Below are 27,148 nucleotides of genomic sequence, written 5' to 3' on the forward strand. Positions count from 1 at the left end.
TGTGTGTGTGTGTGAGAGAGAGAGAGAGAGAGAGAGAGAGAGAGAGAGAGAGAGAGAGTGTGTATGTCCCTCAAACTTCCGCGAGCTCTCTTGGAGTCCGTCAGTCATCATGTCCAACAATAACGCTAGCAGCAGCAGTGTGGCTGTGGTGCAGAAAGCCGTCAAACAGCTCAGCCTAGAGGCCAAAATACGGCGAATTAACGTAAGTATGCCAGCTTCAACAATAAACGTGAAAGAGTTTTGGATTTGGAGAGTTTATGGATGAGTTTAACCGGTTTGAGTCACTGCTAGTGCTAACGCTAACCGACAAAACAACATTTTAAACGCGTTTTAACTCATGTATAGGTAAATAACGTGACGTCCGAGATGCTTTTAAGCTGTTTTATACGAGTTTTTTAACTGCCAGAAGCGTATTTTAGGCGTGAAAGTTCAGACAACTGTTAGAAGTTGTGTCTCATGCTCATTAATAGTGTAAATATATGCAAACTGAAGCTCTGCTGGTGGTACTATAGTGATGGTATCAGATTGCAATACTATGGCAATTCATTGTATATTATGTTACTTTTAAGAATACAATTGTAAAACCTTGGTATGTGTCCAAACTAAACTTTTAGTTTTTGTGTGCATTAATTATGGTGACCCAGCCTAAAATACCCCAAATATGAAAATGCCTTTTTTTTTTTATAATACTGTGCAATAAATGTAACTTTAAATGCAATGTTTGCCAATGTTATTTTTTCAAAGTAGTGGTAACCTAGTTTTTCAGTTAATTACTTTTTACATCCTATAAATTCGTCATCCCACTCGGACAAAAACAGATTTACTTTGTTTAATGCTCAGAAGCGATCAGATAACTTATAGAAAAGCTTATTGCAGCCATAAATGTAGGGCAAGGTACTAATAGGTTAAAAAAAACTTGATCACAGTACATTAAGAATAATTTTCCAAAAGTCTTTTGAAATGTTATGTTTAAATGTGCAAATTATGTATTAGCTGATTAAATTTGCAGTAATTTGCATACATTTCCAGAACAGAATCCTGAACATTAGATAAGGCAAGGTTCAGAATTCTTGTTTTTAACCCCTCGATAAAACCTTCAAAATATAGACGGGAATAAAACTAAGTTTGCTCAGGGGTGTGTGCACTCAATGCATAGTATCGTTTAAAATGTCGACTTAATTGTAATTTCTGTAGGTTTCTCAAGCTGCCACAGACCTGAAGAACTTCTGCCTGCAGAACGGCCATAAAGACCCGCTGCTGGTGGGTGTACCGTCCAGCGACAACCCCTTCCGCCCGCCCAAGTCCTGCGGCCTCCTCTGAACGACTGCTGTCTGAACACACATAGGTTACCTACAGCCTCCTGTCCTTCTAAAGCACTGTAGATGCGTTTAGTACATGCATACACAATCAAAATGTATCAGCCCATCAAAGATGTAGATGAGTTTGTTTATTCATCAGATTTGGAGAAATGTAGCATTACTTCACTTGCTCAGCAGTGGATGCTCTGCAGTGAATGGGTGCCATCAGAATGAGAGTCCAAACAGCTGATAAACACATCACAATAATCCACAAGTAATCCACAAGCTGTGTGTTTGTAAGAAACAAATCCATCAAGACATTTTTACCTTCAAACTGTTGCTTCTGGCAAAAATGTGTGTCCATAATCCATAATATTGTTTCCTCCAGTGAAAAAATCATCTTGCCTGAATCAGGAGAGAAATATGCACAGATCAAGTACCATTTACAAGCAGTTCTAAATAAGTTGGTGGATTTTGATGTGAGAGGACAACAGCGGATGGACAGCGGATTTTACTTGATGAAGCGTCATTATGGATTATGGACTCATATTTTGCTTATGGACTTGTATTTCTTGAATTAAGTTGAAACTCCTTATAGGTGGATTTGTTTCTTACGAACATGCGGTTTTTCACTTCACAAGGCATTAACTGATGGACTGGAGTGGTGTGGATTACTTGTGGATGTTTTTATCAGCTGTTTGGACTCCCATTCTGACGGCACCCATTCACTGCAGAGGATCCACTGCTGAGCAAGTGATACAATGCTACATTTCTCCAAATCTGTTCCCATGAAAAAACTCACCTACATACTGGGTGGCCTGTTCTCAGCAAATTTCCATTTTTGGACTACTCCTTTAAATATACTAATATCTATATTAAATCTGTTATTTCAGAGCTGGTGAAGCGCTTCAGATGATGTGGCTGCCTTCAAGTGTCTGTTTCTACCTTTACACTACTCCATAAAGACCTCCTGGAGCACTACACACACACAAACACTACTTAGCATAGCAAAGCAAGAAATATTTCTACTGTGTTCATTTTCTTCATATCTGCACAGTTGCTGTCTATTTGTATGAACTGTATTCAGACCGATCGGTGTATGACATCAAAATACCATACAGACGGTTCCTTATGCTTTCAAAATGCTCTCGAGGTATTTTGATGTCATACACCGATCGGTCTGAATACAGTTCATACAAATAGACAGCAACTGTGCAGATATGAAGAAAATGAACACAGTAGAAATATTTCTTGCTTTGCTATGCTAAGTAGTGTTTGTGTGTGTGTAGTGCTCCAGGAGGTCTTTATGGAGTAGTGTAAAGGTAGAAACAGACACTTGAAGGCAGCCACATCATCTGAAGCGCTTCACCAGCTCTGAAATAACAGATTTAATATAGATATTAGTATATTTAAAGGAGTAGTCCAAAAATGGAAATTTGCTGAGAACAGGCCACCCAGTATGTAGGTGAGTTTTTTCATGGGAACAGATTTGGAGAAATGTAGCATTGTATCACTTGCTCAGCAGTGGATCCTCTGCAGTGAATGGGTGCCGTCAGAATGGGAGTCCAAACAGCTGATAAAAACATCCACAAGTAATCCACACCACTCCAGTCCATCAGTTAATGCCTTGTGAAGTGAAAAACCGCATGTTCGTAAGAAACAAATCCACCTATAAGGAGTTTCAACTTAATTCAAGAAATACAAGTCCATAAGCAAAATATGAGTCCATAATCCATAATGACGCTTCATCAAGTAAAATCCGCTGTCCATCCGCTGTTGTCCTCTCACATCAAAATCCACCAACTTATTTAGAACTGCTTGTAAATGGTACTTGATCTGTGCATATTTCTCTCCTGATTCAGGCAAGATGATTTTTTCACTGGAGGAAACAATATTATGGATTATGGACACACATTTTTGCCAGAAGCAACAGTTTGAAGGTAAAAATGTCTTGATGGATTTGTTTCTTACAAACACACAGCTTGTGGATAGATGAGTTTGTTTATTCATCAGATTTGGAGAAATGTAGCATTACTTCACTTGCTCAGCAGTGGATGCTCTGCAGTGAATGGGTGCCATCAGAATGAGAGTCCAAACAGCTGATAAACACATCACAATAATCCACAAGTAATCCACAAGCTGTGTGTTTGTAAGAAACAAATCCATCAAGACATTTTTACCTTCAAACTGTTGCTTCTGGCAAAAATGTGTGTCCATAATCCATAATATTGTTTCCTCCAGTGAAAAAATCATCTTGCCTGAATCAGGAGAGAAATATGCACAGATCAAGTACCATTTACAAGCAGTTCTAAATAAGTTGGTGGATTTTGATGTGAGAGGACAACAGCGGATGGACAGCGGATTTTACTTGATGAAGCGTCATTATGGATTATGGACTCATATTTTGCGTATGGACTCGTATTTCTTGAATTAAGTTGAAACTCCTTATAGGTGGATTTGTTTCTTACGAACATGCGGTTTTTCACTTCACAAGGCATTAACTGATGGACTGGAGTGGTGTGGATTACTTGTGGATGTTTTTATCAGCTGTTTGGACTCCCATTCTGACGGCACCCATTCACTGCAGAGGATCCACTGCTGAGCAAGTGATGCAATGCTACATTTCTCCAAATCTGTTCCCATGAAAAAACTCACCTACATACTGGGTGGCCTGTTCTCAGCAAATTTCCATTTTTGGACTACTCCTTTAAATATACTAATATCTATATTAAATCTGTTATTTCAGAGCTGGTGAAGCGCTTCAGATGATGTGGCTGCCTTCAAGTGTCTGTTTCTACCTTTACACTACTCCATAAAGACCTCCTGGAGCACTACACACACACAAACACTACTTAGCATAGCAAAGCAAGAAATATTTCTACTGTGTTCATTTTCTTCATATCTGCACAGTTGCTGTCTATTTGTATGAACTGTATTCAGACCGATCGGTGTATGACATCAAAATACCTCGAGAGCATTTTGAAAGCATAAGGAACCGTCTGTATGGTATTTTGATGTCATACACCGATCGGTCTGCACACGCAAACAAAGCCAAAACCTAGATATTTTAGGCAATATAGAAATCCTGGCCAGGACGCGTCCTGGGAAAATGGCACGTATGGTCACCCTATAATATGTTGACTATGCTGAATTAACACTGTATGGTAAAAACCCATAACACATCCCATGTTTTGAAAGCTATTTTATGTACCAAACACTATTTTATTTGTAATGCGTATTTTATAAAACAAAAAGACTTCCTTAAAGATTGTATGAAGTTTTCCCTGGTTTATGTGACTATTAGAGTATTTTTCCTATCAGAAATTACATGACATTTATCTACTATAGTCTTTTACTAATTTATGGCCAGCAGGATTTGGTTTGAAGGTCATTTGTAAGCATGCTTTGTGTCCTCAACAGAGCACATGTTGGACGTCTTCCTTTATCTGACGCTTATTTGAGGTCTTGGGAGTCTCGATTAATGTATCTTTGAGTTGAATCAGGTGTGTCTGATGAGTTAGACATACAATATGTGCAGTGTTGAGGAAACCCTGATCACCTACTGAATGAACAGGTTACATTTGAACCTTTTTTTCTCGTTTCATTGACTTTTTGCTAAACTTACTTTTAAAATAAAGTGTTATTGATCATTAATTGGTTGTCTTTTGTTGAATGGGCTTTAAAATGCATATTGAAGTGTGTTTTGTATCTGATATGAGGTCTGTGCTCACAGCTGCTGTTACATAGACTGAAGCTCTCAATCACTGATGAGATGAAGATGAAAGAAACCTGCAGATGAAATGCTTGATTAAATGAACTGAAGTCACTTGTGATCTCAGTTTGCTCTGTAACAGTCTATATGAACTTTCGTTTCTAATCTGCCTTCTGAGAGAACACCTTTTTTGCTCTTGTAAGACATACTGTATATACGTTATAATATTTGCATATTCATATATATTTAGGAATTAAATTGATGTAGAAATACATTTTTATGCTATAAATTTAATAATTGCACAAAAAAGGACAAAAACCAAGCTGGTTTGCTTTGTTGCTGAAGAAATTGACCAGTTCTTTCGCAAGTCAGATTTTCACAGTCGCTGCCTTTTAAGTTTTATACACTGTAAAAGAAAAGCTCTATATTGCATTACATGCCAGCGTTTTAAGTTGCAGTGATTTTTAATGTCATGCTGATGTTACAGTATCTGCAGGGTCTGGGCTTATGGCGCACAAATGGGTTGCAAGATCCCCAGCATGCCATAAGAGAGCTCAGGACTGCTCAGGTAACTGATCACACACACTGACAGCATGCGAGGCAGACCATGCACAGATTGAGTTTGTGTTTCTCTGTGTGTCTCAGAGATGCTGAACTCTGTGATTCTGATGTAAGCACTCAGCTTCTCTCACAGGATCTTCAGAGGGGAGTGCAGAGACCTCACCAACTCATTACAGGTGCAGTTCAGTTCAGGTGAAGCTCACAAAACCTGTCATCAACCCATCAGCATCTTTACATTTTGCATTAAGCTTTGACATTACTTTCATTTTAGGTGCTTATTTTATTTCTCCAGTTCTCATCACTATATATCACACTTTTTTTTGTAATGCCTTTACTGTATTTATTTTACTGCCTTTTAATTTATATTAAATTATATATAGGGATTCCAAAATAAATAATATTCTAATTAAAATTAAATATTGTTGTTTTATTATTATATTACTTCATAATTAACACATTTGAGATTATATATTAGATTTTGAGACCTCCTGGAAAAAGAGAATGTACATCTCAAGGGGTTTGTCACAATGTATATAAATATTCCTAATTATTATTTAATTGTCATGATTATGTATATATTCATACATCTAATCATATTTTATTAATAAATTGTTGGGACCTCCTCAAAACCACATAGTACATCTCAAGGGGTATGTCACAAACAATATATAAATAATATTCCTATTTAATATTTGTTATGATTATACATTCATATTAATATTTTCTTATTATTTTAGTATCCCTTGAAAAAAAGTATATATATATATATATATATATATATATATATATATATATATATATATAGGGCAGGGATCTCCAACCTTGCTCCTGGAGAGCTACCGTCCTGCAATTTTTAGGCAAGGCAAAAATTATTTATATAAAACATTTTATACACAATGGTAATTCAAAGTGCCTTACATATAAAAGGATTTAAAATAATCATTAAAGAAAAAATAATAATAATCACAACAATAAAAACAAGGAATTTAAAAATGTTTTAAAAATTGATTTAAAATGAATGAAAACAATTAAGAATAAAAATGATTATACATAAAATATAGCGCAATCAGTTCAGACATCGCACAGCTAAACAGATGAGTTTTGAGTATATATTTAAATGTGACTAATGTTTTAGCACATCAATCATTTATTATCTTTTTGATGTCTTTGTGCTGTGGTGCGGTCGGAAACCAAATTGAAACTTGTCCAGTTATCCATTTGAGTTTAAGTAGTTGTTCAGCTGATTAAAAACCACCTTTTCAATTATCTTACCTATAAAAGGAAGATTTGATATTGATCTATAGTTGCTCAATATGGTGTTATTAAGATTGCTCTTTTTCAGGAGGGGCTCCTGACTTTTACAGGAGCAATGTCATCAATAACATTCTTAACTTTTGAGTTAAAGGAATCCAAGAGAAGATCAACAGTCTGCAGAAATGCTTGGTGTTAAAGATTTAGCCTTCATAAATAGCACACTAGTGTTTTCGTTAATGCATCTCTTTCTGACAGAGACAGATCTAGATTCAGTGGTAACAGAGATCAATATATCAAAGAAAATACAGAAGTGATCAGATAGTGCTACAGCCTTAATAACAATGGATGAATTGTTTAGGCCTCTACTGATGATTAAATCTAGAGTATGTCCACGATTGTGTGTGGTTCATGCACATGCTGGATAAGGTCAAAAGTGTTTAAAACGGTTATAATTTCTTTTGTAGTTTTGATTTCTGCATTATCTATGTGAATATTAAAATCCCCTGCAATAGCAAAACAGTCAAACTCTGAGGAAATCATTGATAACAGTTCTGTGAACTCTGCAACAAAGGCTGGAGAGTATTTTGGAGGCCTGTAAGTATTAATAAACAGAATGCGTGGAGTACCTTTCAGCACAATCCCTAGACATTCAAAAGACAAGTACTGACCAAATGACACTTGCTTGCATTGATAGACATCTTTAAATAGAGCAGCTACACCTTCACCTCTCCTAACAGGCCTGCAAACACTCATGAAAGTAAAGTTAGGAGGGGCTGTTTCATTGAGGACTGTTGCACTGCAGCTGTCTTCTAGCCATGTTGCGTTTCGAAACATAGGTTGTTTGTGGTTATCAAGTCATTGATAACCAAATATTTATTTTTTTAGTGAGCGAATGTTTAACTTGATAACCAAATATTTATTTTTTAGTGAGCGAATGTTTAAAAATGCTAACTTTATGGCATTACTTTTTGTCCCCACAGCAATCTTAGTTTGACGCATAATAGGCCGCAGATTAGATGGGTCATTTTAGTTCCAACCCTGCTCCAGTACACCTGCATGTAATTATTAAGTAACCCTAAACACCTTGATTACGTGGCTCAAGGTGTGTTTGATTGGGGATGGAGCTGAAATCTGCCGGACGGTAGCTCTCCAGGAGCAGGGCTGGAGATCAGGTGGCAATTGCTATTTGCGAGTCAAAAAAGAAACTACAATTGTTTGGTAATTAAAATTGTAAACCCTAAAGAATTCAGGAATTGTGGAATTAAATTATTTTAATGTCAAAAATATTTTATTATAGTTGTTGTTATAACAATTCTATTACATATTTAAATTCAAATTCAGAAATTTAAAATGACACTCCCTAGTTTCAGTAAAATAAATTTAAAAATAAGCAGCTTAGTCATTATAGCAAAAATCACTACAAATCACCCAGCTACTTTACAGACCACAAAAGAAGACATTTAGAAGATTTATTAGATATAACATAAAAATAGTCCATCTTTCATATTCATATGCTTGATAACTTAATTTTCCTTTTAGTTTCCACAGGAAAAAAAACAAAGCGTATGGGTTGCAAAAATAATAATGGATTTAATTTGGGGTGAATTACTCCTTTGTAATCATAATTGTCCCCAGCATTTAATCTGCATGTGTGTGTGTTTCAGAGATGTGAGTTTCAGTGGCAGAAGGCATCCTGTTTGAAGTCAGACTTCTTCAGTCTGTCACCTGTCAAGAAAACCTCGCAGTGCAACAGGAGAGAAAAGCACAGCGCTCAACGACCTATGTACACACACACACACACACACACACAACACAGAGATCAGACATGATCAGAGACATGCAACGGCCAGCAGAGCAGCCTGACGCGGCCGATGACACCGCCGCCGCCGCCGCGCTCCTGGAGTCTCCAAGCGGCCCGACGCGAGCGCACGGGACCCTGACGACGGAGAAAAGAGACCCGGAACGCGGCAAAAGCACCCGCAGCAGCCCATCCGAGAAGAAGTTCTGCAGCTTCTGCAAACACAACGGAGAGACCGAAGCCGTGTTCACCTCACACTACTTAAAAGACCGCGCAGGAGCCGTGATGTGCCCGTACTTGAGCCAGTACGAGTGTCCCCTGTGCGGAGCCACCGGGGCCAAAGCGCACACCAAGAGATTCTGCCCGCTCGTGGACAAAACCTACAGCTCCGTGTACGCCAAGACAACATGGTGAACCGGCCGTTTCTGACCCGTAAAAGATCTGGCCACGGTATACGAGGACATTTTTACGAGTGGTTTTAATATTTAAGTTTTAAACTTTAATCGTTCAATCCATAATGGCTTGTGTGAGTTTGCATGCATGTGTGCTTTTTGGTGTTTGGTTTTGCACGCTTTTTAGTGTCTTCCTCTTGTGTGCAGTGGTGGTGTTTTTTCACTCTTTTTGTTTTGTCTTTGAACAAACTTGTACACAAGCCAATAGGCTCGCTACAGGTGCAACCACGTGTGAACTAGCTTTCTTTAATTTTACTAAAAAAAAAGTATTTTGTGATACTCTATGGTGAAATATATAAATGCTTTTAATGTTATTTGGGTGCGTTTCTCTTTAAAGCTGCCTATATTTTGCATTAATATATAACTACCTCAATCTTCTGTTTGTATTTCTCTATTTTCACTGCATTTTGGAGAACATGATCATCAGGTTTTGTTCACGTGGCATCAGGAAGTTCATGTACATTTGTTTAAAAATATGATGGTTTACTTTGTGACAAAAGCAAGAAAATGAACAACAGAAACGTGTTCAGTGAACTTTTGGAAACCTATGTGTTCATATCACAGCACGTCAGCTGAAATTGGTTCAGTTTGACTTTTTTTTTTTTTTTTTTTTTTTTTTTTTTTTTTTTTTTTTTTTTTTTTGAGATGTGTAGTTTTACAAAACATGATTTCACTGAATCAAACGTGCACAGCAACAACCAGAAAGATTCATTTTATTTATGCAGAATGTGTTTTGAACAGGAATTTGGACCGATTTATGACTGGAACTTTGAAGACCTGTTGCTAAGGTTACGACCCTTCAGTCTTGGGGGTCACACCCTGTGATTGACAGAATTACAATGTTTACTACTTTGCTTGAACCTCCTAGGAAAAGTGTTAACTTTGGCTTACTAAAACAACAACTCTAAGCATGTTGTGCCTTTGCTCGAACAAGTGTAACCGAACAGTTGTAAACCAGTGCCTGCTGTCTGAACTCATCAGTGCAAATTATTCCATGTTCTTTTTTTTTTTCTGTCCATTATATCATGCAGTAAAATATGTTCAGAATCTGTTGGTATTATGCCTATATTTCTGAGTGTGGAGCGGAGGTTTTCTGCCTTGTTGCCCAAATCCAATCTGCCTGCGTGCGTCCATCAATAACTGACTGCAAGAAAACATCGAAATTACTGTTTATGGTCAAAACTGTTCTTTACCGTGTTATTCAATAATAAACTTAATAGTGTAAACCACAAAATCAGAATTGTGTTTAAGTGCTCAAAACAAATCCTGACTGACTTCAGAGAGGCAATATCTCGGATTAGGCCACATACAAGCTCTGTGGCATCTTCCAGATCACAGGAGGCTTCTGAGATGGGGAGATCCTCCAAACTGAGCAAAATATAAACCATGAAAATGGACAAAAACACCTTGCGCTGTGCATTAATGTTGTGGACGGTAAAGTCTGAAATTTAACCAACTTCTAGAAACATTCAAAGTCAATGGCTTTCACACTTGTCTCACCTCAGAGGGATGTTGTTGAGCTGGGAATCTGTCACCGAGTGCATGGATAAAGGGCTGGAGGGATCCGGTTCAGCGGCAGGACTCCGAAGAGGCTCATGAGTATCTCTCAGTAAACTTACTCGCTCTGTAAACGACTGAGGATACAACTCCGTTTTAGTAACTTAATGCTGACTTTAAAGGACATGTGAGAGTTTTGGATACCAAAACCTACACTGTAAATGTAAAACTAAAGTCAAATAAAAAACCACCAAGTAGTGGTTTAGGCATTTCAAAGGAATATTACACATCAATGACACAGGTTTGATGGCAACCAACACTGATTTCTGTGTCAATTAACACTTTATATTCTGGCCTTTTTCTCACCCAAAGCTATCTTAGAAGTCCTATGGACTACTTTTATTGTGGCTTTTATGACTTTTCTAGATCTTAAAAGCACTTCAGAGAACATTCTGCAGTATATCTTCTTGAAATATGGCTTTGGAATGACTACTGTTTTTTATAAACTTAATAGTGTAAACCACAAAATCAGAATTGTGTTTAAGTGCTCAAAACAAATCCTGACTGACTTCAGAGAGGCAATATCTCTGATTAGGCCACATACAAGCTCTGTGGCATCTTCCAGATCACAGGAGGCTTCTGAGATGGGGAGATCCTCCAAACTGAGCAAAATATAAACCATGAAAATGGACAAAAACACCTTGCGCTGTGCATTAATGTTGTGGACGGTAAAGTCTGAAATTTAACCAACTTCTAGAAACATTCAAAGTCAATGGCTTTCACACTTGTCTCACCTCAGAGGGATGTTGTTGAGCTGGGAATCTGTCACCGAGTGCATGGATAAAGGACTGGAGGGATCCGGTTCAGCGGCAGGACTCCGAAGAGGCTCATGAGCATCTCTCAGTAAACTTACTCGCTCTGTAAACGACTGAGGATACAACTCCGTTTTAGTAACTTAATGCTGACTTTAAAGGACATGTGAGAGTTTTGGATACCAAAACCTACACTGTAAATTTAAAACTAAAGTCAAATAAAAAAACACCAAGTAGTGGTTTAGGCATTTCAAAGGAATATTACACATCAATGACACAGGTTTGATGGCAACCAACACTGATTTCTGTGTCAATTAACACTTTATATTCTGGCCTTTTTCTCACCCAAAGCTATCTTAGAAGTCCTATGGACTACTTTTATTGTGGCTTTTATGACTTTTCTAGATCTTAAAAGCACTTCAGAGAACATTCTGCAGTATATCTTCTTGAAATATGGCTTTGGAATGACTACTGTTTTTTCTTTTAAGTCAGGGGTGTCTATACCTGATCCTGGAGGGACAGCGTCCTTCAGAGTTTAACTCCAACACATGTCTTCTGAGTCTGAAAAGCTTAATTAACTGGTTCAGGTGTGTTTGATTAGGGCTGGAGCTAAACTCTGCAGGACAGTGGCCCTCCAGGAGCAGGTTTGGACACCCCTGCTAGAAATGTACGTTAAGAATAACTCACTTGCACATGTTCATTATCACCACCCGGTGGAGCTGCAGGTATGGACAAACTCGACACGCTGTTGTCCTCACAGTCTGCCTTGTTCTCAGCTGTGGCAGTGGCGGCAACCTGAGAAAAGTCTGAAGACTCACACTTATCTTCTGTCTCATGGATTACAGGAGGTGCCCTGATGGTCTCATCGGCTGTGATGTCCATGAGCTCCACACACTGTTCACTGGTGTGGTCACTAGTAGAAATGTTCATGTCACATTCACACGGACTGCACTGCTCGGTCTCGTCGCCTCCCACTACGAGTTCTTCTCCAAACTGGTTAGCAACCTCAGAAGCGGATGCAGAGCCTTCATTGGCCTCTTTGGGAACTTCAAGTGAACCGGCTATCACAACCTCTTCTTGAGCTGAAACATCAGTTGAGTCCTTGCAAACGTCAGCAAAATCGACAGGTACTTCAGTGCCAATCTCAGTTGTGACCTCATTGCTATCTTCTCTAATGTTGCTTTCAGTAGCATTTTGCTCCATGCATTCAGTTTCATTTTGCTCGAGAGGGTTTAGATCATCAGCATCAGCATGGGATGGGATTGCATTATCAGTTTCACGAGTAACAGGCTCCCTTGACATGCATTTGACCAGAATCTGAACTTCATTCCCAGGCTGCTCCTGTCGCTCTCGTACGGGTGTATCATCCATTGGGCAAGGGGTTGAGAAGGAGGGCACTGAAACCTCTGACTCAGTAACTCCCTCTTCTTCAACAGAAATTGAGATATCCTTTTTCAAACCGTCACTCGTCATGACCGGCCCTTCATTAGTGATTTCCCCCGCCTCGTTCTCCTGGCTTCCTTCAAACACATTCCCTCTAGTCGGCTGTCCCTTGAGCATCTTCTTCCTTTCTCCAAGCCTGCACATTCCCATCCTCTTTCTTATGTTCCTCTTTACTAGAGGATCTGCAGAACCTGCATCTTCAGGCATCTGGATCTGGTCATACGAGGTCTCCGCTACGATGTCTGAAGACCCCAATTGTTCATCCGTCTTGGGTTCAGTGGCTGTATTCCCCTCATGTGACGATTCTCTCTCGGTCTGATGCTCATCGGATGGTAATTCAGAGTCGCAGTCATCTGGGACCTTCTGAGATTGATGATTTGAATTTCTAGTGATTTCACGCCCTTCATCATCTAGCGCTCTATTGGGCTGATCTACATTAATAGCTTCTGTATTCAAAGGTCTAGAGAGAGTGTGCTTGTCGCTTCTGTCGAGTTCTGGGGTTTGTAGTGGGACCGCTGCAGTTTGTTCAATCTCATGAGAGACCTCAGGTGGATTTGTGCTATCATTATCATGATGGCTTGTTTTCTCTTCCAAGGAACAGCACGGATCTACTGGGAATTCTGTTGTCTGAGTGTCTTGTGATGTGCTCTGTCCAGGCTGATGTTCATCCAGCTTGTCTGAGCACAATGCATTGTGGGAATTGTTGTTTTCTGACTCCGGTGTCAGAGTCTGGACATTAAGGTAAAGAGTTAAGTGAACCAGCAAACGAAAACACAAATATAACAGCACAGTGACATCAAAGCATATTGTAATTCCTTCAAAATGGTATGTTATGGGATGTAATCGAGAGAGAAATCACCTGATTTTCATCTTCAGACTGGTTTGTTGCTTCAGTGCTTTTCTGTCGTTTTGCTCTCTTAGGGGGTTTGAACTCTGCTAAAAGACATTTAACAGCATCAGCATGTTTACTGACAAATTAAATATGTAATATAGCTCTAATCAAGCTGTATGTAGTATGAATGACTGATAATTAAGTTTACATGGGTCCAAGGTACCTGTCGTCTTCGATTTTCTTTTGGCCATTGTCTTGTTTTAGTCCAGATTCAACTAAATGAATAAAAGTTCAAACATGTTAATGCCGCCAGGGCCAAACAGGTAATAAACCAGATGAGAGTCAGGACTGTGTCCAGAATTATACGATGAAGTCAGCATGAAATGGGGGGAAAAATCACCCTATTTATTTTCTAAATGCATGTTATAGATCATATTGTGAACTATTCATCTTTGCATTTTTTTTCTTTATAATGTTTAAAGGGGTCATATGATGCGATTTCAATTTTTCCTTTCTCTTTGGCGTGTTACAAGCTGATTGTGCATAGATAAGATCCCTGAAGTTGCAAAGACTAAAGTCTCAAAACCAAAGAGATATTCTTTATCAAAGTTAAGACTCTGCCACGCCCCCCTAAAACGGCTCGTTCTAACACGCCCCCACATATCTACCTCACTATGTGGAAATATTAGCATAATGCGCCCAAATGTGCACGCAAAGAAAGAAGGCGTGGTTTCAGTAACCGCAGTTAGTGTTGAAGCAGCATGTCAGGGAGACGCTGTGTGTTTCTAGGAGAAAGCAAAAGCTCTTTATTCGGCCTTCCGGAAGTAGATGCATTTAGGAATCTTTAAGATTACTTACAACAGAACAGCAATGCATTTTATGGACGACCGTTTCGTGAACCTAGGAGAGGAGGTCATTCTGACTTTGCTATGACAATCTGGCACTTCTGAATCAGTTACTGTTTTGTTATTAGTTTAAGTATTTGCTATTGACTGTTCAAATGCGGAGTTTTGCGCATCGTGTGTGTGTGCGTGCGTGTTTGTGTGTGTGCGCACGAGAGAGAGCGAGAGAGAGAGAGAGAGAGATAGAGAGAGAGGGTCACATCACAGTGGAGTCAGCTGTCTTAACCGTGGCTTGTGTACTGCAAACACATACCAGCTTCATCACTGTGTCTGTCACGAGACTCTGTTCCCCTTTCGGGCTCTGTCTTTACATTTATTTTGAAAGATGAAGCTGGCGATTATGGTAAGGGGCGTTACATTTCCGACGAGTGCTTGCGGTGTTCGGCCAATCACAATGCACTGGGTCAGCTGGCCAATCAGAGCAGACTGCGCTTGTCGGAAGGAGGGGCTTTGTAGAAAACAAAGCGTTTGAGAGAGGCTTTAAAAGTACTACAATACCAGGGAGGAAGATCGGGTTGTTGATGTTTGCCTGCCATCCTCGCTCTGTCTGCACAACGTGCGTGAATGCGCTGATGACGTATCCTGTCTGCGCGAACAGGGTGCGCAGAGGTATGCTAATACATACGTTGACAGGCAGGTAGGAAAGCATATTAAAACGCTCGGACCGAGCGTTTTGATTGTACGAACATTTCTTGATCCTACGCCTTCCACAGAATATATAAATACAGATAAATACATTTAGACCACTTAACTTAATAATTGCTATCGGGATGTGAAGAGACTTTCAACCAGCATAACAAAAAATGTTTCTGAAGACAATCACCTATTGCACCTTTAAACTGCATTCACTTTTGAGTGCCACACATATAGGTTCATAAAATGCTTTTGAATCTATAAAGCAGTTTTGAGGGTTATTATTGTAAATTAAACTAAACCCTATTAAAAATTGTCACTTGAAAGAAAATAAACATTAACCGAAATAAAATGTAAAAAAAGGGTTTTGTTTAAATTCATGCTAGTTGCAAAGGCATTATTAAAGCAGCACTATGTAACTTTTGGCGTTCTAGCGGTTAATAAACAGAACTGCACACATCCCGCGGAAGAACATTCCAACCGGAGCACCTTCTCTAAGTTTATGTCTATGGCGATTCACGCAGGTATGTGTTACTCCGCAGCGGTGACCAGGCTACAATAGTCCAAATATAAGTACTTATTATAAGTGTACCGTAGTGATTCGGAATAAGACAAAAACTCGGTTTGGAAGATGAATTCATGATGTACTCGCTCATTGTATACATTTTGCAAAATTTGAACACAGAAAAAGTTACATAGTGCTGCTTTAAAATGTCATCTTTGAAGTCAGTATGAAATGAAAAACCTATTAAACCTATTAAAAAATGACACTGATAAAATGTAAAAAAAAAAAAAAAAAAAGTATTTTTTTATTCATGCTAGTTGAAAAGGCAACATTTCTAACTGTCCTTTACTTTAACCTGAAGTACCATAATAAAGTAATAAAATAAAAATTGAAAGGAAAATTATTAAAGCATGTATAGACATTAAGTGAATGTAGGTGCGTAAAATGCTTTTGAATTTGCAACAGTTTCATATGTAATGTTCAAACAAGCTATAAATATTTAGGAATATTTACATATATAGACAAAGAATGGCACACAACAAAATGACTAAAACGTTATCTGAAATGAAAAGATAATGTAATTCAAAATATTGATTAAAAACGAAAATAATATCTCCATCCTCGCATGTAATCAGATGGGACTGCTGCTGGATTTGGCTCCTGACGGCGGGCTCGATGACTCTGGAGGAAATGATGAGGAACTGGAGGCGGAGCTTCTGGCATTGATGGGAGGAGGAGGGAGGAGCGGACCAGCTGGCAAGAAACCTGGAGGAAAAGGTGAGGATGTTATGAATTTATGCCGTCTACCAACAGCAAGCCAAACCTTGATCCCTTGCCATCTTTCTGTCTTTTTTGCATCATGTAGCTCCGGTGCCCATGGAGGACATTGAGCGGATGGCAGCACTTTGTATGAAAGACCTGGACGAGGACAGAGACGATGATGGTGATTTGGAGAACGACGCTGATCTCTTGGTAGGACAAAACCCTTCTTGTCTTAACAGCACTACAGGTGGCACATCAGATGCGATCTTTCTCTCAGGAGCAGGTTTTGATCGAAGTCGTTTTCTATGTTTCAGGCCGAGTTGAGTGAGGTGCTGGAAGACGATGAGGAGCAAGTGGTCAGGAAACCTCCTCCGTCACCAGTGCCTCCTCAACGCTCCAATGCAGCGCCCGCGTCCCAGAATGCACCTGCTAGCCTGGAGGCTTGCCTGCAGGAGCGCTTGGATATGTACCAAACAGCCATCACCAACGCCAAGGCCGCAGGCGAGACCAGCAAAGCACGGCGATACGACCGCGGACTGAAGGTGGGACTAGAGCTCCACCCACATTGACTTTTTGATGGCCGATGATAGTGTCTCAGAGCAGGGGTCTTCAACCCTGTTCCTGGGGAGCCACTGTCCTGCAGAGTTTAGCTGCAACCCTAATCAAGCACACCAGAAGCAGCTAATCAAGCTCCTCAAGACTGCTTGAAAATACACCGGCAGGTGTGCTGAAGCAGGGTGGAAATAAACTTTGCAGGAGCAGGGCTGAAGACCTCTGTCTTAGAGAGCAGGGTGGCCAACGTAAAGGTGATATATAACAATTACTGCAATTTATTTTACATAATACTTACCAAAATAATAATTTGAAAACGTATCAATTTAGTATATTTGTCTGAGGATTTCTGAGCGGTTAGTAACACATTTTCTGTTTTTAGACTCTACAGTCTATGCTGATGTCAGCTAAAAAGGGGAAGCCCATCAATGAAGATGAGATTCCTCCTCCTGTGGCCACCGGTGGAAAACCCTCCACTGCTTCGCAGGCCGAGCCAATCACAGAGCAAGAAAAACCTGCTCCAGCAAACATGCCACCGCAGACGGCCAACGTCAAGCCAGTCGCTCCATCCAAGCCTCAGCTGCTACAGCCGACGGCCGTAACACCCGATACACCAGCCATATCACCCCTCACGCCCGGCCAGCCCAACACACAGCACTCAGGTACACACACACTCGCGCTCTGACATTATCGCACATCTTCTCATTAACTGTCACTGTGAAGCTGTTGCCGTACACATTGTCATGTGTGTTTGTGTGTGTTTCAGAGCTCAAAGCGAGCATATTAAGCAGACAGAGAGAGTATAAGCTGGCAGCCTTAAAGGCCAAGCAGAGCGGAAACACTGAACAAGCCAAACAACTCTACCAAATGTTCAAGGTGAATGAGTTTTGCCAATTTATGATCATCAGGTCTAATTTGGGTCACAAAGTCACACATTTACACTAATTTCTTTGTTGCCCTGCGCATTTTTTTTTTATGTGCAGTAAGATTCAAAAGTTTGCCGTCTGTACGATTATTTATTTTGAAAGATATTAATACTTCTATTCAGCAAGAATGCATTCAATTGATAAAAAGTGCCAGGGTAATTACAGATAAACTGGATATTATAAATAAATTAGAATTAGAAAAAAAAACATAATTTTTTTTGTTACTTAAAAAAATTAAATAAATGTTAAGTGAGATAAAATATAAAAACCTAAACTTATTGTACTTCAGCTAGTTGCCTAGGCAAGATTTCTCATTTTCATTTAGTTTATCTTGATATACTTAAACTTAAATAAAAACTATAGAGACATATTTAAAGAAATAACTGATAAAATAATTACTAAAACTTTAACAAAATGAAAAATGAAAATGGAAAATATAAAAATAAATACTAATTCAAAATATTACAAATAAACTCTAAAATAAGTAAAGACATTTATAATGTTACAAAAAAATTCTGCTGTTATTTTTAACTTTATGGTTATCAAATAAACCTGAATTAAAAACACAGAAATATGAAGCACCTCAACTGATTTCAACAATGATAATAATAATAAACATTTCTTGAGCAGCAAATCAGCATATTAGACTGATTTCTGAAGGATCATGTGACACTGAAGACTGGAGTAATGATGCTGAAAATTCAGCTTTGATCACAGAAATAAATTACATTTGAAAAAATACTGTATATTCAAAAAGAAACCAGAACAGACTGGTTTTACAAAAATTAAAACACATACTCACCCCAAACGTTTGAACAGAAGTGTAGGTGTGTTATTGTGGATTGTAGATTTATCTGGCTACACAGCACTAGGTTATCCAACAATTAACAACTGTGAAAATGAACTTTCGCTTGCTCTCCGTCTCTCCTTTCCTCACAGAGATTAGACTCAGTGGTGGAGAGTGTTGACAGAGGCGAGTTTGTGGACGTCAGCTCACTGCCACCCCCTCCGGGTACAGCTTTACCTCACAGATCTCCACTCACCCCAGTAACATTCTGCTCAGTTCAGTATGGTTTTGATCTGAAGTGTCTGTCTTTCAGGAGAGGTTGAAGTGCCACGCTCTAACCCTCCCCAGCTGTCCTCTAAAGCAGCCGCCCCTCCTGCTGCCTTCACTGCTGCCCCTACTGCTGCCCCAGACACAGGTGAGAACGTGTGTGTGTGTGTTAATGTGACGTCCCACTCACACGCATCAAAGTTATATGTGTGTGTGTGTGTGTTTCAGCTCTCTCTGCTCCCCGGAGCGTCGCCGAGGCCTTACAGCAACGCATGGACAAATACAGAGAAGCCGCAGAGAGCGCCAAGAGCAAAGGAGACGACCGCAAAGCACGCATGCACCAGCGCATAGTCAAGGTAACACACGTGAAGACTCATTTAAATAAGAACAGGTGCTGTTTCTTTAATCTCTCGTGTGTGTGTGTGTGTGTGTATGTGTGTGTGTGTGTGTGTGTGTGTATGTTCGTTCGTTCTTGACCTCAGCAATATCAAGACGCCATTAAAGCTCATAAAGCAGGACGGCCTGTGAATTTGGCAGAACTTCCTGTTCCACCAGGTAACGCTCGTTTACTTGTTTCTAGCGAAAGCCAAACTTCTGACAAATATAGTAAAATGCCTTGAATGTGCATCACCAGTGAAAAAGGTTAAGAAATGTACCATATAATGTGTTCATTAAAATCTAAATATATCAGGAGGTGTTTGTAAATGTTACAGTGTGGTGTGCTGATTATTTATATATTTATAATTCAATAAGTAATTTAATTATACACACTGCTGTTCAAAGTTTGGGATCAGTAAGATTGTTTTAATGTTTATGAAAGTCTTCTGCTCACCAAGACTGTATTTATGTGTTAAAAATTACAGTAAAAACAGTAATATTGTGAAATACTATTACAACTTAAAATAATTGTTTTCTATGTGAATATATGTTAAAATATAATTTATTGCTGTGATCAAAGCTGAATTTTTATCATTACTACAGTCTTCAGTGTCACATGATCTTCAGAAATCAGTATAATATGCTGATTTGCTGCTCAAGAAACATTTCTGATTATTATCAGTGCTGAAAACAGTTGTGCTGCTTCAGATTTCTGTGGGGATTTTTTTTTTTTTTTCCAGAATTTTTAATGAATAGTAAGTCCAAAAGAACAGCATTTATTTGGAACGGAAATCTTTTGTAATTATTATATTAAATATAAATATATATTATATTATATTATATATTTTTTTCTTTTAAAATAAAAAATATTCTGATACCAAACGGCAGTGTGCATTTATAATTATGTAATTAATTATAATATGTAAAACAGATACAGTGTAGTTATTGTTTCTGCACAGAATAAATTTAATTGTAACTTTTTAATTTTACAATTCAGACGTGTTTTCTTGCCGTTCTGAGAAAGAAAAGTCATAATTACAAGAACTACAAATTTATAAAAATAAAAAAAAAATCTGACTGTTTTGCAATTTAGAGTTTACTTCTCATAAATCTCTTTTTGTTTTTTGTTTTTGCCATGTATTAAAAAAAAAAAAAAAAAAAAAGGTAATTGTAACTCTGTCTCACCAGTCTGACTTTTTTTCTTTGAATTGTGAATTTACAATTTCATAGTATATAGATTGTGCACCTCAGTTTTGACCATGTTAATGTTTGTGCCTGCCAGGTTGTCCTCCGCTGCAGGGCACTGAGGGCGGCGAGCAGAATTTTATGGGCGTCCTGGAGACAGCCATGAAGTTGGCCAATCAGGACGCAGATGCCGACGCAGACGAAGAACCACAGAAGGTATCATCAAAGTTCAGCAGAACCTCTAGAAACTGTGCTTGGGCCTGATTCTTCATCTCTCTGTGTCTGTAGCCATCAGCTCAGCCTGCCGTTCAGAAATCCAGAGCTCCCGCTCCTCCGAAAGCCTCGTCCGCCGGCTCCACTAACACTCCCAAATTAGGAGGGAAAGGTAGGTGCGTGTTTATATATCGGCATTAACAGGTACATAGTACTGGCACTGTTGTGTGACGTGTGTGTTGTTGTGCAGCCCAGCAGCAGCTGGATTTCCTGACCATGCGCAGGCAGCAGTTCGTGAAGGCTGCGCTGCGCTCTAAAGAGATGAAGGACATGCAGGGAGCCGCTCAGCACCTGAGAAACGCTAAAGGCCTCGATGCCATGATCACTGCCGCCAAGGCCGGACTTCCTGTGGACATCACCAAGGTTTGTGAATCAGTGATGCACCGAAATGTCATCAGAATTGGTTCTGCAGGGCCAAAGTCATTGACTGAAAGAGTAAGGTTGAATTAGCGCTTCTAGGAAGTTTGTATTTATGAGTTAGGAAGTCGTAATTAAGATGTCAGATGCGTTCAGGTCACTTTGGTTGGAGCAAGATGGCGATGTACCTTTTCTATGAAAAATATATGATTTTTAAACTCCCCTTCTACAAAATGATGAATAAATAATGCACATCAGGTGTGTGTTTTGCATATAATTGCATTTGTGGACAGCTTTGCAGCAAATACTGCATCTGTATGTGTGAAAGTGATCAGATGTGTTTGACACAGATCTCAGTGTGTTAGTGTGTTTTATGTATGCTCTGGTGTGCAGGTGCCGGCCGCTCCGGTCAGTGAGGACAATTACAGACTGTCTCATTCACGCTCATCCACTCTCTCTCCGCGCTCATCTGAGCAGTACACTCAACTGATGGCAAAGCTCAAACAGCAGCACGAGGTTATTACACACACACACACACACGAGCGGCTAAACACAGATCTGATCCATGTGAAGCACACACTGAATTCAAGAGAAACGCATGCTTTATTTACAGTCTACATGACTCTCTAACACTTGTTTCCAGAAATGCCTGGCGTACTCGCAGCAGTTCACTCATATGGGGAATGTAGCAGAAACTGCCAGGTGTGTTTTCATTTATTATATTTAGAAAGAAACATCATCAGGTAAGACAAATTTCCAGGTGTTTGTTTTGAGCGATGTGTGTACACTACTGTTCAAAAGTTTGAGCATTTTTAAAAAAAGAAATGAATAGTTTTTTTTCAGCAAGGATCCATTGAATTGATCAAAAGTGACAGTAATTACATTTATAATGTTATAGAAAATGTCGATTTCTAATAAATGCTGTTCTTTTGAACTTTCTATTCTTCAAGGAATCCTTAAGGAAAATGTATAAAACTGTTTTCAGCACTGATAATAATCACAAATGTTTTACTGTATTTTTGATCAAATGCAGCCTTGGTGAGCAGAAGAGACTTCTTTCGAAATCATTAAAAAATCCTAACAGCCCCAAACCTTTGAATGGTATTGTATGAATCAAAAACAGACCAATTTTATATCTGCCTAAACAAGCATTAAAAATGCAATTTTTAACAAATCTTATTTTTTATAAATGGTTTTATAAAGTACTGCTTTTGCTTTCTTTACTTATTTAATATTTATAAAAAATATATATTTTTTAACATATTAATGGTATAAGTATAAATGAAAAAAAAAAGTTTTTTATTAATTAAAATATGTAATAATTATCAGAATCTAACCATAAATACTAACATAAATATTAAATTAAATATAAAATATAATTTAGCCTTAAAGTGTATTTGTTTGTGTGTCGTTAGAGTTTGCCTACATTGTGGAGACTGAATGCCCCCACATGGATAGTAAAACCTGAGATGAACATTGTGGGAGCAGCAAACAGTCCTCACGAGGAAAACAGATTAATAAACAGTAAATAAAAATAAAAAAATGCTGAGGGTTTGGTTTTAGGATTGCTGCTGAGCTCAGTACAAAAATATTACAAGTAAATGGAAAGCTCCCATGATAGAAAATATGTGTGTGTGTGTCTGTAGGTTTGAGAAGCTGGCTGAGGAATGCATGAGTAATATTGAAGTGCTGAAGAAAGCTCACGCTAAAGGAAGATCGGTTCCCAAATTCCACACAGAGGAGCGCACCTTCAACACCGTCAAGTGAGAACACACACACACACGACACGTCTGTCAGCGCAGTCGTCCTGCAGATTCACTAAATGTCTTCATGTCCGTGTTTAGGATCTTTCCTACCCTGATGTCCAATGACATGGTGCTGACCGTCATGAAAGGAATCAACCTGCCCGCTCCTCCAGGTGTGTATGTGAACGTGTGCCTGTGTGCTGCTCGTGTGTCATAATGCTGTAAACATGTGGTCTCTGAAATACACTACCATTGAAAAGTTTGTGGGATTTTTTTTTTTTTAAATTCAGTTCTTTCAAAAAAAAATTTACTGACCCCAACCTTTTGAACATTAGTGTCTATATATAATAAACAATAATGAGATTCTGTCACAGAATGGCTGCAAATGTTCTTTTCTTTGTTTTCTCCAGGAGTTTCAGCCAACGATCTGGATGCGAGTGTGCACTTTGAGTTCCCATTCCCCAGCGCGGTACGCAACACTTTCTCACACACACACACACACACACACATGCTATTGGCGTCTAACAGTGTGTGTTTGTTTCTTAGGAAGAAGCTCAGAGAGACAAAACCAGCACTGTGAGAAACACCAACTGTCCAGGTACACACACGCACGCACGATCTGTGTTAAACAGGTGGCGGCATTAGCTGACAGTCTGTGTGTTTTCAGAGTTTAAGGAGCAGTTCAAGCTGAACATCAAGCGAGATCACAGAGGCTTTAAGAGAGTGGTACAGGCCAAAGGCATCAAGTTTGAGGTCGTACACAAAGGGTGAGACTCCTATTAATCAACACTAACAGTGAATCTGACAATAACACGTCCAGATCGCATTCCACCCCAAAAGAAATTACATTAGTAATATTTTTCATAAGGAAAATTAAGATTATATTTTAGATTATTAATGTTTTTTATGGAAGCTTCTTATCTCCACAGAATAAAACTTAAACAGGTTATTGTGACTTTATATCTCATGATTTAGAATTTTGCTATGAATTCTGCCTTTACATCTCACAGTTCTGATGCGTTTTCCCAAAAATTCAGAGTTTGCATTGCAAAATTCTATTTTTTTTCCACCATGGACTAAAAAAAAAAAAAATTGCTCTTTTGATCAATTAATTGCTACTTTTTTGGCGAAAATTAACATACATAGTTTTCAGTGATAATTAAGCAGATTTTCTAAACAAAGTCTCATTAATGTTATGTATCTGCATTGTTTGTTTGTTTTTAGCTTTTTTTTGCAGTCACATTATTTTCAATGATGATTCTCAATGCGGTCATTTTTTTACATGTTAAATTTTTAAATAATTTCTTTAAAGGAATTTAAAAGAAATCGGCATAAATGTTTTACTACAATTTAAATAATAATATTTTTTTATTTGAATTGTCATGTAATTGGTTTAAATTAATAGTCCTAAAAATAAACCTAGTTTTCTTTAGGCAAAATAGTTTTTCACTTTTCATACAGGGTTGAAATGTGGTGTCACTATCATTAGCAGTGAGTCTAATAATCGTGTGTGTCCGCAGCGGTCTCTTCAAGACAGATAAAGTGGTGGGAAGTGCTCAGCTGAAGCTGGAAGCTCTTGAGAACCAGTGTGAGATCAGAGAGATCATTGATGTGAGCGATTCACACAAACTCACACACACGTGTCTCATGCACAGGAGCACTGGTGTCCCATAAGGCTGTGCTGCTGTTGCAGGTGTTGGACGGACGCAAGGCGACGGGAGGGAAGCTGGAGGTGCAAGTGAAGATCCGCGAGCCGCTGTCTGGAGTTCAGCTGCAGCCGGTGACGGAGAAGTGGCTCATCATCCACCCCCTCACACCTTCACCGGAGAAGGACCGAGAGCGGGAGAAAGACAGAGAGCGGGAGAAAAGCAGGGAAAAGGAACGGGTATGAGACGCCGATTAGTGTTGTTTATATCATACACAGGATGTGTTCTTGCATACAAACACAGTTGGACAGAAACCACATAAAGCATTTTATTTCCAGCAGGCTCCTCCTCCAAGATCCAAACCCGGGAACGATCACGACAGGAACTCTAAACCAAGGTAACACGAAAGCTGATCGTACGGCACTGATTTCCTGTCGCTCGGTGAGTGTGTTTAACACGTGTCTCTGGTTGGTTTCAGCTCGTCTCCTCCGCAGTATAAGCTGCACAGCTTCAGTCTGCTTCAACACGACAAAGAGAGACTGGAGTGGAAGGTGTGTGTCAGTGATAGGATTGAGCTGTTGGCTGGATATAGAGTGTATCATGAGTCATTTTGTGCATCTCTTTAGATCAACGATTATAAGAAGAACAGACGAGAGCCGTCAGAGCTGATCAAGCAGCACATGGACGTCTGTCAGCAACTGCAGTGGCAGAAATCATACCTGGAGAAACACCCGGCAGCACTGACAGGTGCCACATGCAATTAGAAAACTCTTAATTAAGCTGCAGATTATGTGCTCTACCGTTCACTTCAAAGGGGGTTAGGCCAGGGGTTTATTTCCAAAGACACTAAAGCTTTTCTTCAGCAAGGACGCATTAAATGGATCAAAAGTGACAGTAAAGCCATTTATAATGTTACAAAAGATTTCTAATTCTTTTGAACTTTCTAGTCAACAAAGAATCCTGAAAAAAAATGTTTCACGGATTCAACAAAAATATAAAGCAGCACAACTGTTTTGAACATTGATAATGATTAGGGTGGCATTTCCCAAAAGCATCGTAAGCGTAAAGTGGATCATAGCTCCATTGGTGGCAATAGGTCTACGGTGTACTTGGGCTTACAATGCTTTTGGGAAACACAGACCAGAAATGTTTACTGAGCGGCAAATCAGTATATTAGTATGATTTCTGAAGATCATGTGACACTGAAGACTGGAGTAATGATGCTGAAAATTCAGCTTTGATCACAAGAATACATTACATTTGAACATATTTTAAAATGGGAAACAGTCATTTTAAATTATATTATTTCATAATATTACAGTTTTTACTGTATCAAACGAATGCAGACTTGTTGAACAGAAGAGACTTCTTTCAGAAACATTAAAACCTCCCGAAACATTTTGAACAGTAGTTTAAAGAGAAAAACACCCAAAAACCTAACCATAAACTGCCCTATTTTACTAGATGTTTATTTTGTTACGAATGAGAACATAAAATGCTGGGAATAATACTGATTGATGATTCAAATGAATCTGTGAATCCTTTTTAAATGTTTCATTTAAATGAACCTTTAAAAAAAAACTGATTCACTTCAATGAATGGGACTTTCCAGTGCTACATATTAAAGACATTCAAGAGCAAAACAGACCATCATTAATGTACTGTATCTCTCTGTCTGTGTCTCAGAATATGAAAATGTGCTGCGGAAGTTTGTTCACGGTCTGTCAGATTCAGTCAAAATGTTTTCCAGCCAAGGCAACAGGGTGAGCAAACCACACACACACACACAATCAGACGTTAGCTGTTCTGTGCAAACGCATTAAGATGTGAGCTGTCTATTTTGTTCTCATTTCACTCAGATATACTTGACATTACTGAAGTAAAATGGGTTACGAATGTCACTTCATGTTGACATGAAATACTCATGCAGTTGCGCAGATGTTTCATCAAAAACAAACACTGCAGAAGCTGGAAGTCACTTTTGTGAAGTGATTTAGACATTTTTAAAGCTAAGATTACATTTTAGATTAAAGCTAAAGAGCTGTTCTGGTTTCTCAGGATGCAGCAAAAGACGCCCTCGGCCGACTGAAGATGGTGGAGAACGAGGTGAATAATAAAGCCTGCCGTGTCTGTGCTTCAGTCGCATCTCCATGTGAACTCACTGTCGTCTTTTTCATTGTCTCTCTCGCACAGCTGGAGTCGGTCAGGAAAAAACGGGCCATCAGAGAGTGAAGAAACGCGCCGAGTGACGTGACCGTCTGCTGGAAAACTCTTCACACTTCTGAAATCATGAGAATAGAAATTAATCGTGACAGATATAAAGGAGCTGCAGAGGGAAACACTACACACACACACACATGCAATTAAGCACCTTTTGCATTGCTGCACTTCATTACTCTGCACTCCAGACCATCCCCCAATTTGTCTTTTGTAAGGAGAGACGTCTGAATGTTTCGAGTGAGATCAGACTTGTCTCATCTCATGCAAAAATAAACATCAGTCAAACACTAAAGGGATCATGAGAATAGAAATTAATCGTGACCGATATAAAGGAGCTGCAGAGGGAAACAC

The 27,148-nt window shown here is 39.0% G+C and overlaps 4 protein-coding genes across 5 annotated transcripts; 3 read left to right on the forward strand and 1 right to left on the reverse strand.

Annotated features, from left to right (window-relative positions):
- The first annotated feature begins 56 nt into the window (after positions 1 to 56).
- LOC107598550 (guanine nucleotide-binding protein G(I)/G(S)/G(O) subunit gamma-5-like) lies at positions 57 to 2,402 on the forward strand. Its single transcript, XM_016289924.1, has 3 exons — positions 57 to 202; positions 1,195 to 1,345; positions 2,192 to 2,402. Exons 1-2 carry the CDS (start codon positions 110 to 112, stop codon positions 1,318 to 1,320), a joined length of 219 nt encoding a protein of 72 aa, XP_016145410.1. The 5' UTR covers positions 57 to 109; the 3' UTR covers positions 1,321 to 1,345; positions 2,192 to 2,402.
- A 5,174-nt stretch (positions 2,403 to 7,576) lies between these two features.
- Positions 7,577 to 9,341, forward strand: LOC107598522 (nanos homolog 3-like). Its single transcript, XM_016289894.1, has 3 exons — positions 7,577 to 7,582; positions 8,490 to 8,493; positions 8,571 to 9,341. Exons 1-3 carry the CDS (start codon positions 7,577 to 7,579, stop codon positions 9,035 to 9,037), a joined length of 477 nt encoding a protein of 158 aa, XP_016145380.1. The 3' UTR covers positions 9,038 to 9,341.
- A 378-nt stretch (positions 9,342 to 9,719) lies between these two features.
- Positions 9,720 to 13,956, reverse strand: LOC107598466 (uncharacterized). Its single transcript, XM_016289809.1, has 6 exons — positions 13,883 to 13,956; positions 13,687 to 13,763; positions 12,072 to 13,556; positions 11,367 to 11,500; positions 11,142 to 11,234; positions 9,720 to 10,219 (listed from the first exon to the last, which is right to left on the reverse strand). The coding sequence occupies exons 1-6, from the start codon at positions 13,908 to 13,910 to the stop codon at positions 10,117 to 10,119; spliced, it is 1,920 nt and encodes a 639-aa protein (XP_016145295.1). The 5' UTR covers positions 13,911 to 13,956; the 3' UTR covers positions 9,720 to 10,116.
- A 14-nt stretch (positions 13,957 to 13,970) lies between these two features.
- On the forward strand, positions 13,971 to 26,857 carry LOC107598465 (coiled-coil and C2 domain-containing protein 1A-like). 2 transcript variants are annotated; one of them, XM_016289807.1, is made up of 28 exons: positions 13,971 to 13,982; positions 16,335 to 16,476; positions 16,565 to 16,671; positions 16,776 to 17,003; positions 17,396 to 17,675; positions 17,780 to 17,889; positions 18,879 to 18,951; positions 19,040 to 19,141; positions 19,222 to 19,349; positions 19,476 to 19,548; positions 20,654 to 20,772; positions 20,845 to 20,941; positions 21,020 to 21,192; positions 21,580 to 21,702; positions 21,830 to 21,888; positions 22,833 to 22,949; positions 23,031 to 23,104; positions 23,342 to 23,400; positions 23,478 to 23,529; positions 23,599 to 23,698; positions 24,452 to 24,542; positions 24,625 to 24,816; positions 24,916 to 24,974; positions 25,056 to 25,128; positions 25,204 to 25,324; positions 26,264 to 26,340; positions 26,636 to 26,683; positions 26,771 to 26,857. In XM_016289807.1, exons 2-28 carry the CDS (start codon positions 16,335 to 16,337, stop codon positions 26,807 to 26,809), a joined length of 2,916 nt encoding a protein of 971 aa, XP_016145293.1. In that variant the 5' UTR covers positions 13,971 to 13,982; the 3' UTR covers positions 26,810 to 26,857. The 2 variants fall into 2 exon arrangements, with proteins under 2 accessions (XP_016145293.1, XP_016145294.1); XM_016289808.1 differs by having other exon boundaries at positions 24,919 to 24,974.
- Positions 26,858 to 27,148: the final 291 nt, after the last annotated feature.

This window comes from Sinocyclocheilus grahami, unplaced genomic scaffold (genome assembly GCF_001515645.1).
Source record: "Sinocyclocheilus grahami isolate Dianchi unplaced genomic scaffold, SAMN03320097.WGS_v1.1 scaffold252.1, whole genome shotgun sequence".
Taxonomy (NCBI): Eukaryota; Metazoa; Chordata; class Actinopteri; order Cypriniformes; family Cyprinidae; genus Sinocyclocheilus; species Sinocyclocheilus grahami.

Coding starts and splice junctions, on each gene's coding strand:
- LOC107598550 (XM_016289924.1), top strand. CDS start 110: ATGTCCAACAATAACGCTAGCAGCAGCAGTGTGGCTGTGGTGCAGAAA. Junction 203..1,194: donor CCAAAATACGGCGAATTAAC/GTAAGTATGCCA, acceptor TAATTTCTGTAG/GTTTCTCAAGCTGCCACAGA.
- LOC107598466 (XM_016289809.1), bottom strand. CDS start 13,910: ATGGCCAAAAGAAAATCGAAGACGACAG. Junction 11,501..12,071: donor GTGATAATGAACATGTGCAA/GTGAGTTATTCT, acceptor TTGTATCCTCAG/TCGTTTACAGAGCGAGTAAG. Junction 10,220..11,141: donor AGAGATATTGCCTCTCTGAA/GTCAGTCAGGAT, acceptor GTTTTCTTGCAG/TCAGTTATTGATGGACGCAC.
- LOC107598465 (XM_016289807.1), top strand. CDS start 16,335: ATGGGACTGCTGCTGGATTTGGCTCCTGACGGCGGGCTCGATGACTCT. Junction 20,773..20,844: donor CAGACGAAGAACCACAGAAG/GTATCATCAAAG, acceptor CTGTGTCTGTAG/CCATCAGCTCAGCCTGCCGT. Junction 23,105..23,341: donor CAACCTGCCCGCTCCTCCAG/GTGTGTATGTGA, acceptor TGTTTTCTCCAG/GAGTTTCAGCCAACGATCTG.